The sequence below is a fragment of the Harmonia axyridis genome, chromosome 4, assembly GCF_914767665.1.
Source record: "Harmonia axyridis chromosome 4, icHarAxyr1.1, whole genome shotgun sequence".
Classification (NCBI taxonomy): Eukaryota; Metazoa; Arthropoda; class Insecta; order Coleoptera; family Coccinellidae; genus Harmonia; species Harmonia axyridis.
Window position 1 is genome coordinate 44,981,424 of NC_059504.1, and position 10,854 is coordinate 44,992,277.

At 31.6% G+C, this 10,854-nt stretch overlaps 3 protein-coding genes across 3 annotated transcripts; 1 reads left to right on the forward strand and 2 right to left on the reverse strand.

The window, feature by feature from the left end:
- Positions 1 to 90: 90 nt before the first annotated feature.
- On the reverse strand, positions 91 to 1,874 carry LOC123677900 (nuclear fragile X mental retardation-interacting protein 1-like). The gene is made up of 2 exons (XM_045614635.1): positions 1,378 to 1,874; positions 91 to 1,006 (listed from the first exon to the last, which is right to left on the reverse strand). Exons 1-2 carry the CDS (start codon positions 1,769 to 1,771, stop codon positions 282 to 284), a joined length of 1,119 nt encoding a protein of 372 aa, XP_045470591.1. The 5' UTR covers positions 1,772 to 1,874; the 3' UTR covers positions 91 to 281.
- A 290-nt stretch (positions 1,875 to 2,164) lies between these two features.
- On the forward strand, positions 2,165 to 6,067 carry LOC123677901 (probable tRNA N6-adenosine threonylcarbamoyltransferase, mitochondrial). The gene is made up of 7 exons (XM_045614636.1): positions 2,165 to 2,476; positions 2,530 to 2,663; positions 2,772 to 3,028; positions 3,087 to 3,294; positions 3,392 to 3,540; positions 5,680 to 5,825; positions 5,895 to 6,067. Exons 1-7 carry the CDS (start codon positions 2,280 to 2,282, stop codon positions 6,049 to 6,051), a joined length of 1,248 nt encoding a protein of 415 aa, XP_045470592.1. The 5' UTR covers positions 2,165 to 2,279; the 3' UTR covers positions 6,052 to 6,067.
- On the reverse strand, positions 6,032 to 10,609 carry LOC123677902 (GTP-binding protein 10). Its single transcript, XM_045614637.1, has 6 exons — positions 10,394 to 10,609; positions 10,122 to 10,339; positions 8,860 to 9,078; positions 8,565 to 8,803; positions 6,360 to 6,483; positions 6,032 to 6,303 (listed from the first exon to the last, which is right to left on the reverse strand). Exons 1-6 carry the CDS (start codon positions 10,519 to 10,521, stop codon positions 6,080 to 6,082), a joined length of 1,152 nt encoding a protein of 383 aa, XP_045470593.1. The 5' UTR covers positions 10,522 to 10,609; the 3' UTR covers positions 6,032 to 6,079.
- Between the last annotated feature and the right edge of the window lie 245 nt (positions 10,610 to 10,854).

Consider the following 10,854-nt stretch of genomic DNA (forward strand, 5'->3'; position numbering starts at 1 on the left):
ATTGTTCAATTCAATAGAATTTGTTTCAATTTGAAAATTCAAATACAAAATTGTTTTTTCAATGAAAAATAAATAAGATAAAGAATAATATGCAAATAAAAAAGAAGGTGTATTCAAATATCCTATACATTTGTACAATACTTTAAACTACATTACATAATTCATTAACTCAACAGCTATACATTCATTTAAACATCTTATATATATATATTACATTTTATCTTGTAGATCCTTGATAAGGATCAATTGTCAACATTTTTTAACAATTTTTTCATGAACCATTAATCATTATTAGGGGCATCTTTCAGGAAAAAATTGTTTTTCACTGTGTATCTTACAAATTGCAAAACCATATTTCTTTCCCGTCGAATATCTCTATCTAAAAGTTTCTCAAGTAAAGAAATTCTTCGTGGTTTTAATTCGTAAGGAAATTTATGTGTTTCATTCCTTTCAACCATTTTATTTTTGTTTTTGACATTTGACCTTCTTCTATTGAGGTTAACACTTAATTTTTCTTCATCATTCTCATAGACAATTCCAGTTCTTTCTATTTTAACTTCCATTGGACCTTCCTCCTCAGAGTATATTTCATTTGAATTTTCTTTCATTTGTGAAATATCTTCTACAGGTTTCATTATACACATCTCTTTCTCTACATCCTTGTTTTCAGTAACTTTATTTTTTGGCATTTCTTCATCTTCTTCACTAAAATCTGATCCATAAGCCATAAGTGCTCCTAATGAAGAATTTATGTTAACTAAATCTTCAATTTTAGTTGACTTTTTATTGAAATCTTCTTCATCATCACTTATATTGAATGTTTCCTCCTGTTCAACTTCAATATTTTTAATTCCCTTGAATGGTCGTAATCCATTATTCCAGTCTGATTTTTCATCGATTACTAATTTTGGCTGCAATTTCTGAATATTTTTATCTCTTCTTGTTTTTTTTTTCTTGTACATCTTCTCTCTTTCCTTTCTCAATGCCTGCGGATCTTTACGTTCAACTGAAAAAAATATTTAATTAGGTATTTTCTTGAGAAAATGAACAATAATTTACAATAATAAATGGGATTATTGAGAAAAATATAAGGTCAAATTCAAAATGAACTACATAAACTATAAAAAATTGATATAAATTCAAAGTGCTTGCAAGTTAGAATCTTGAAATGTAATATCAATGTAATAGGAAACAATGCATTAAGAATAATAAGAATGCTGCTCTTCCCTTCCACAAAAAGTAAAAGTCTCTGATGTACTACATGTATCCCTTTCGTCAGAGATGATATGAAACAAAATTAATTTTAAAGATTTGAATTGAATATATTTTTAGTGAACAAAACCAGGGTATACCAAAACCATTATCATTATTACTCACATCGTTTTTTATCTTTTCCAAATTTATTATTCCGCTCCCCAATTCTAATTCCCCTTCTTTCCAATTCCTCTTGTTCTCTCTGTATTCTTTCTCTATTTGCTTTATTGAGCGTATGCTTCAACCTTCTTTCCTCTTGCCATTTTGCAGCTTCAAGTTTAATTTTTTCTAATGATTCATTAGAATGCTGATTTTCCCTATGTTCTTCTATATTTTTTTCATCAGCTGAGAAAGTACACCCATACAATCCACATACTTTATGTTCAGCTATATGTTTATTGAAAGCTGTTTCATGGGCAAAAAGTATATCACAGGCGTCACATGATATTGAATTACTACCCTCTTCCTTATTTTCTACTTTCTCATTGAATTCATTAGATCCATTATAAGATATCATCTTGTTAGAATTCTACAACAATTTCACAAAACCAAAAAACAAAATAAGTCTACGGACACGACACGATCATCATAACCTTCAAATGGTTATCGTAAATCATAGACCATTAGGTCGTAAATAAATCTTAGAACATAGAACTGATAGAAAACTCAATCACAGAATAGAGAGTAAATTTAATACCACAGATTACTGTTAGTCTGTGCTAATACTTTTCATCGATAATAAAAAAAATCCAATAATCGGATTAAAATCCGACGATTAGCAGCACTGCTAATATTAATATATTATATTTCCATGGTGGATAAACTTTACAGCTCTGACCAGTGACCATTGAATTATAAAACAGGTAATAAAGTTCTATGACACTGACAACTGTTGAACGTCAAACTTGTCAATATTTGCCGGTTTGTTTATGTTTGATTTGACAGTTTTTATTTTTTACATTTTTAATTCCTTTGATCTTTGGGGGACAGGCATATGACTGAAAAGCCCTATTTATTTTCAAATAATGTATTTGAACAAGTGTAAAAAAATAATAGCTTCTAAATGTATTCGATCAAAGAACATTTTGAATATTTGTCATTACAGAAATGTTTTTATTATGGGCATTGAAACTTCATGTGATGATACAGGTTGTGCTATTTTAAACGAAAACGGCGATATTTTGGGCGAATCACTTGATTCTCAACACTTTGTTCATTTAAAGTTAGTTGCAACAATACATATCAAGTAATATAATTTTAGATATAGAATTTTAGGCATGGTGGTATCATTCCTCCTATTGCTCGAGACCTACACAGAAACAATATAGAAAATGTAGTTAATCAAGCAATAACTAGATCTGGTTTGAAAATTGAGGATTTAACTGCGATTGCTACAACAGTGGAACCAGGTTGTTATTGTGATTTATATTTTAATTGAACTTTCTTACAAGTTATTGTCTTGGCCTTTACACATTTCTATTTGTTATTTAAGTTTATATTTTTTCCATGAATAATAGGTTTACCAATGAGCTTATTAATTGGAATGAAATATGGGAAATATTTATGTCGGGTATATAAGAAACCATTCATACCAATACACCACATGAAGGCACATGCATTGACAGCAAGGATGTTTGATAAATCAATAGAATATCCATTTTTAGTCTTATTAGTGAGTGGTGGACATTGTCTTTTAGCTATTGCAGAAAATGTAGAAGATTTCTTGCTTCTTGGAAAATCAATAGATAACTCACCAGGTGAAATTATGGATAAGGTATAAATAATTTGTAATTTCTTGATGAATATGAAACTTTCATTCAATTCATTTATAGATTGCCAGAAGACTCAAGTTGAGAAATTTGATAGAATATACTGCTCTATCAGGTGGAAGAGCTATGGAATTGGCAGCATCTAAAGCAGATAATCCCCTACAATTCAACTATATCATACCTTTATTACACCAAAAAAACTGTAATTTTAGTTTTGCTGGACTTCACAATCAAATTAGTAGGATGATTGAAAGTGAAGAAAAAATACACAGTAAATATCACCTATATCTTGATTAATTGTGATTTCAAATGCACTTTTGATATATAATCGGGTAATTTTTCTCTAAGTAACATTTAAATATTTTTAGAGGTAGATCCAGATGAAGTTATTCCATCAGTTCATAATTTATGTGCAGGATTTCTTCTCACAATAACCAGGCATTTATGTCATAGAGTTCAGAGAGCAATGGAATTTATTGAATTAAAAAATTTAATTCCTCCAGAACGAAGAATTTTGGTGAGCATTCTAGTTTAATGGATTCTCGGAAAATTTAGGTCAAAATCGCATGTCAAAATTAAACATGCCCAGTATGGGAATTTTATTTCCCTAATTCTGTGGTTATTCCGTTCATTCTTCCACATCTTGTAAAACAAAATCGTGCGAGAATATATCAGAAACGCACATTTTTCATGGTTATATTTTATTATTCTATGTTGGTACTCCGAACTTTCCGCCACGGCTTTATCTGTCAATTCATCAATTTGCCTTAAAGAAATCAGTTCTGCCAACCAACATTTTTCAATGCAAAAATCACTAAAATATATTTATGGAAATAATTCATTAATTTCAATGAAAATGCAATGAATTAGAGAAAATAATGTATAATACTCGTACAGAAGGCTCATTCTACCACTCGTTCATTCCAAAACTCGCCACTTCGTGGCTCGTTTTTGAATTTTGAACTCGTGGAAGGATATCAATGCCTTCTGCACTTGTATTATAAATAACTATTCTTTAATTCTGTGACAAATCTGCTAATTCTGTCATACCTTGTAGAAAAAAATTGTGCAGGAATATATCGGATTCAAACATATTGCTTGGTTATATTTCATTATTATGGGTATGGTCTGTATATCGCCTTGACAATCAGAACGGTTTTCAATATTTCAGGTCAACTGCTTCATAAATACAGGCCACTTGTCATTGGTCAACAAAATTTTGCCTTGACAGAAGTTTGGAAGTTATTAATGGCTAATCTATTGTAATTTGTAAACAACTAAAAGATCTTGAGTGCCCTAAAGAGTATTGGCTTCATTATTAAAATAATAGTCAGATGCCATGGAAAATGTTCATAAATAATAATCTAAAAATTAAAATAACAAGTCTAAATTTCATGTTTCTTAAAACATGTTTGAGTACCTTAGGCCCAGTTTCACCAAACAGCACTTGATCCCAGATTGATTAAACTCCGCTTGTTACTAAAGCAGGCTTAACAGTGTTTTCTGTTTCACCATGCATCAACCCGTCCGAAGATGATCGTGATTAAATAGTCAAACCATTTGGCAACGTTGTGAACAAAAAGTTATATAGTGTTCTGTATCGTATTAGCAGTGATGACCACCATTGGCGCTAGGTGTCAGGTGTCATTCATTCATAACTCATAACATTTCAAATCATTTGTCATCTTGTAAACAAAAAACAAAGTTAATTTTTGCCGAAAATGTCGAGTGATGTGCTTCGAAATGTCGGAAACTTGGAGAAGTTAAAAAGAAATTATCCCATTTCACAAAACCACACATTCTGAAAAAAAAACTATATCTATAAGTAATTTTATTAACTTATTTATTTTTATTAACAAGTTTAACTGCTTCTTAAATAATATTTTAATCAAACATATCAATAAATTATTATTTGCAATAAATTTCATAAAACACAAAAAAAAAGTTTACGTGTATTTTAAATGGGAAATATTGAGCCTATACATATAGTCATATTCTGATAAAATTGACCCAAAAATTAGAAATTTCCGGAAAAATAATTACATAGACAAGAGTTCCATACTGATAAATAATTATTAATCCCAACTTGAACGGTTATAATCCTCCAAAAATGGCCGATTAGTGCTAAATCGCGATTGATCGATTAAATGGCGCTTTGGAGTGTGGTGAAACGCTACATTACATTAATCGTGATCTAAAGCCTCACTTAAGAGCCAAATCAAGATTAAAGCATTTGGTGAAACTGGGCCTTAGTACTCTAGTAGCAAACTGAGAGATCCCTTCCAAATCTTGTATGCAATTAGATGATTTGATTTTATTATCAACGCTTTTCGGAAGACGCAATTTCGCTTCACATATAAGAACTGATGAAACACCTACAATGAAATTGTGCATAACAGTTTTTATTATTGTCTAGTTTAGTAAAAATACTAATGGTTTTCCTCTAGAAAGGTTAACTGGGAAAAAATTGGTTGCAATGAATGCTAATTCATTTAACTTTATAATTCCTTCAAGTGATGATTCATTTTATATGTCCCCAATAAACATCACTGAATAATTCTGAACGAGTTGAAAAATTTTTCAGTCTATCACCTTAAAATTTTTTTCAATTATGTAGTGACTTTTTCAATATTTGGGCAGAGGGAAATTTTTTCAGGTGATGTCAGGTGGAGTAGCTTGTAATAACATCATACCTAAAGGCATCCAAATGGTATGTGATGAATATGGATATAAATTGGTTCGTCCACCCCCAAAATTGTGCACAGACAATGGGGTCATGATAGCTTGGAACGGTGTGGAAAGGTACGAGTAGATAGACAGAATTATTTTTTTTTAATCAATGTCAACTCTTCATTTTTGGAATTGTTTCAGATGGAAATCACAAGTTGGAGTATGTTCCGATTTAGAAAAAATCACCATAAAAAAATCGAGTCCAATTGGAAAGGATATGATTGAAGATCTAGAAAAAGCTAATATAAGTTGTAAATGGATAAAAGTAACAAATATAATGAATTTATCAACAATATAATTGTAGATAAAAAACACATTTTTTTTCTCTATACTAATTTGGGTCCTCTTTCTTTATTTTTTTCTCTCATGTCTTGATACAAATCTAAACTACTTTCATCATTTGCTTCTTCATCTGCTATGACATCTAATTGTTTACGTAATTTTTCTTTTATAAGAGCAATATCCTCTGCCCTGTTTTTCACCGATACAGGAAGAATATCTCTGAATTTCAAGAACTTTTCAGATCTGATATCTTCCTCACAGTCTATTCCTAAAAAAAAATATGTGAAAGTGAAACTATAATCCAAAATGTACACTTGAACTCACTAGATAAATTTTTCAAATCTTCCTTTATTTGGTTATACTTTTCTTCAGCTCCTTCTACATCCATTTTATTTATGATTATTAAAGATGGTTTATCAATGAGTTCTGGTTTGTACAACTCCAACTCCTTCAAAAATAATATAATGAATAGAATGGTGCATTTCATGTGGGGAAAATACTCATATTAACAATACAATTTTCATTTTGAATTTACAATAAGATTTTAGGCGGATTTGAAATACAGACAATCCTAAGGATTAGTTTCAAGGTTAGCAAAGTTCTTTTATTAAAAGCTAGTTTAATGTGAGAAGAAATAGAAAAAAATGTATACCTCATAAATCATATCATGCTTCTAACTTTTTCTCAAAATAGACTTGATCAATATGTTATAAAAAGTACACTCTTGCCTATGTTTTTCAATGAGGGGTTTCATTTTGAAAAGAGCTCTACCTAGACAACTGCCATCTTTCGGCAAATAAAAATTACATCATTAAAAATGGAAAGATACAAAATTTACTAACATCAACACTTTCAAAATTCACTAAAAAAATGGTGAAAATTTTGCAGTCAGTTGGAATAACTAAAGCATTTTTGGGTATTCGGCCAGCAATATTGAAACTGTCTGCGTCGCTCAAGAACAGCCAAGATTGTTTCTGCTGTAGCCTGTAGTGTTAATGAAAACCCAGGTTTGTCGATACCTTGTTGATCTTGGGATTTCGGCATTCCACAAACGACAATTGAAAGATATTGATGTGGAAGACGTTTATTTTCAATAAAACAGAGCTACGAAACAATCGTAATTTTGCAAGAAAATTTTCCTAGACGTGTTATTTCTCGAAGAGGTGACCCCAATTGATCACAAAGATCTTGTGACTTTAGACCATTTCCTTTGGGGGCCACCTGAAAGATAAGGTCTATGCCAATGCTCCACAATCGAATCAAGACCTTGGATGGAATTTGTGAAGTTATCAAGGACATACAGCCGCAAATGTGTGAATTGGTTATTGAAATTTCATAAAAAGGATATGGTGCTGTAACCGTAGGCTGATAAATGAACATTCATTGTTTTCTTTTGAAAAATACTTTTTAAAATCAAAATGAAACTTCTTGGAAAACACTTTAAAACAAACACCTTTTATGAAAAATTATATATGATATGGGTTTGAGTTTTCCAACACTTTACAAGTAACGGGTGTTTTTTTTCGAGGTCTATAACTTTAAATTGGCATTACTGTTCAAGATGGCGACCGATTCAACAGCTGTCAAGTGATTTATTCTCAGTTTGGTTTGGCAATTCATCATGAATAGACTCACGCCTGAACAACACTTGCAAATAGTGCAATTTTATTTCGAAAATAATGGTTCTGTGCAGAATACGTATCGCGCACTACGTCCATTTCATTTTGTTTAGCGATGAAGCGCACTTCTGGTTGAATGGCTACATCAACAAACAAAACTGCCGCATTTGGAGTGAAGCTAATCCTCAAGTGTATGTCGAAACACCGTTACATCCAGAAAAACTTACTGTATGGTGCGCTTTATGGGCTGTTGGAATCATTGGTCCGAACTTCTTCAAAAACGATGATGGCCAGAACGTTACAGTCAATGGTGATCGGTATAGAGCCATGATTACTAACTTTTTCATTCCTGAATTGAACAACCATGATGTCCAGGAGCTGTGGTTCCAACAAGACGGCGCAACATGTAACACAGCTCGTGCCACAATCGATTTATTGAAAGACACGTTTGGTGACCGCCTTATTTCACGTTTTGGACCTGTGAATTGGCCTCCAAGATCTTGTGATTTAACACCGCTAGACTACTTTCTGTGAGGCTGTGTAGAGTCATTGGTCTATGCGGATAAGCCACAAACCCTTGACCATTTGGAAGACAACATTCGCCGTGTTATTGTCGATATACGGCCACAAATGTTGGAAAAAGTCATCGACAATTGGACGTCCAGATTGGACTTCATCCGAGCCAGCTGTGGCGGTCATATGCCAGAAATCATATTTAAAATGTAATGCCACAAGATTATCTTGCGGATAAATAAAATTCATGTCAATGGAATAATCCATCGTTGTTTTATTGCAATTTAAAGTTCTATAGCTCTGAAAAAAACACCCTTTATAATAAAATGAGTAGAATTAGATCTGAATGATTTTGATTATTTTCTATCAGAAAAATATATCAATTTATACCACCCACCTTGTTCAATAGAAGCACTGTGTCTAAACAAGTCCTAAAGGGATATTGAGGGCCTAACTGGAATCCATGTATATCTACTACTAATAATAAAAGTTTTGTCCTTTCAACGTGTTTGAGGAACTTGTGACCCATGCCCCGATTTGTGTGAGCTCCTTCAATAAGACCTGGTAAATCAGCCATGGAAATTTGACGGTGATCTGGATAGTGAATCATTCCCAGATGAGGTCTTACTGTCGTGACTAAGAAAGGAATTTTTGTTTGGAATATGTGGAATAACATTACCATTTTTACATACAAGGATAGTTGGCTACTTTTGGTTTGGCATGTGATATAGCACTTAATAAACTGCTTTTACCAGCATTAGGAAAACCAACAAGACCTATATCAGCTATTAATTTCAAATCAAGTTTTACTGGATATGCTTGGCCTTCTGTTCCTAAATATCCATTTTTAGAATGACCTGGAGTACCTCCTTTTGCTATTATTAATTCTTCATTCTCTTTATCCAACTCTCCTAGAAAGAATAAAATATGTCTATTCGATAATTGAATATAATAATATAATTCTATTAAGAAAATTTTTGACCTCCCATTCAATCATATGCCCTTGGAGATAAAAGAACTATATTCCTAAATATACAGGGTGTTTCTAAATTGAACGTACAAACGAAAAGGGGAGATTCCTCAAGTGAGTTTAAGAAAAAAAAGTCCCATAAACATGGGGTCGCAAACGTTTCGTTTTCCAGATACAGAGTGTTGAAATTTGAATTTTTTTCAAGTTTTTTTCTCATAGTATCTAAACTTCACAAGATATTCAACTGAAATTTGGCATAGATATTACATTTGAGAGTTCTCACCACGTGACATGGCAATTTCGATAGAAGATCTACAGGGTGATATTTTTTCTGGAACACTGCCATCTGTTCTTCTGCAGAACTTTTTTTTGGTGAGCAACTGTTAATTTGAAAAAATGTAAAAAGAAGCTTTGTTCTTATACTAAACTTTTCGGTCTCTTGCAGTTTTGTCGTATCTACCAACGATTTCGAGAAAAAAATTTTGAACGATTCTCTCGAAATCCTCGTGAAAATCCAAATTATGATGGGAAGGCCACTTTGTAAGCTGTGGTGAATAAATTCAGTGTCAGTTTTTATGGAAATTTTCCTGATCTGTAGCGATGATTCATAAAGATTCGATAAACTCGTATAATCAACACAAAAAATGTATTACAACAAGAAACACTCTGTATCTCGAAAACGAAACGTTTGCGACCCCATGTTTATGGGACTTCTTTTTCTTAAACTCACTTAAGGAATCTCCCCTTTTCGTTTGTACGTTCAATTTAGGAACACCCTGTATATTATGTACTATATGATTTACTAGAAAGTCATTGTTGTCAGTTAATTAATCTAAACGAAGGAATTTGTTGATACAATCTCCTCCCAAACCTTTTCGTTTGAAACAACTTCCAGTTCAAAATTCGGCATTATTATAACACTCTGTTCAGGAATTAACACTTAAAATTTCAATGTTAATGGTTTTGAATTACTTTCCAATATACCTAATTTTTTTCCTAATTCTGTAACTAAAGATACTCCTACTGGAACTTCCAATTTGATATCTTCGCCCTGTGCTCCTCTTAAACAATTGGCTGAACTATTTCCTCCATTACCAGCAATGAATCTTAGAGATTTGTTTTGCTTGTATACTTGGTCTAAGCTTATACCTTCCTTTGCTATTACAGAGACATTACCCCCAAATCCTCCGATCCCTCCAAATCTGAAATATATGTTCATTGAAAATAACCATCTATCATGAAATGAAGTGAATTACTTAGGAAGTCCATTTCCTCCACAGCCTCCTGAAACAAATATGTTCAAGGAGTCTTTGAAACCGACTTTTAGAAAATTTCTCATAAGTTTTCTGCGTTTAGCGAACATTATTGGCGTTTTGACTATCATTTTCAATAATTTTAACTGAAAAATTAAAATATATTTACGTTAACAATATTTTAGGTTAAATAAATATTATAAAAATTCACATATGAATGAAAGAATAAGATTGGATAACTATATTCTATGTATTTTATTGTAAAATTGTATAATTTTTCATATTCTACTAAATAATTAGAAATGGAAAAATATCTCTCCAAAATAATATTTCATTTATTTCATAATTATATCATATTATGATATGAAAGAAATTATTTTGGAGAGAGTTTTGAATGCTAAGACCAAGTATAAATGCTTCTTATATTTATCTATGAACTAACCTTACTAACCTTAATTTATTTT

Bases quoted from the DNA above. Each gene is read 5' to 3' on its own strand.
- LOC123677900 (XM_045614635.1), bottom strand. From the start codon at position 1,771: ATGATATCTTATAATGGATCTAATGAATTCAATGAGAAAGTAGAAAAT. The intron at 1,007-1,377 runs GTGAGTAATAAT...TATTTTTTTCAG, and splicing joins TGGAAAAGATAAAAAACGAT to TTGAACGTAAAGATCCGCAG.
- LOC123677901 (XM_045614636.1), top strand. From the start codon at position 2,280: ATGTATTTGAACAAGTGTAAAAAAATAATAGCTTCTAAATGTATTCGA. The intron at 2,477-2,529 runs GTTAGTTGCAAC...ATAGAATTTTAG, and splicing joins CAACACTTTGTTCATTTAAA to GCATGGTGGTATCATTCCTC. The intron at 3,029-3,086 runs GTATAAATAATT...ATTCATTTATAG, and splicing joins CAGGTGAAATTATGGATAAG to ATTGCCAGAAGACTCAAGTT.
- LOC123677902 (XM_045614637.1), bottom strand. From the start codon at position 10,521: ATGATAGTCAAAACGCCAATAATGTTCGCTAAACGCAGAAAACTTATG. The intron at 6,484-8,564 runs GTGGGTGGTATA...TTATTTTTGAAG, and splicing joins CAGTGCTTCTATTGAACAAG to GAGTTGGAGTTGTACAAACC. The intron at 6,304-6,359 runs GTGAGTTCAAGT...ATTTTTTTTTAG, and splicing joins AGATTTGAAAAATTTATCTA to GAATAGACTGTGAGGAAGAT.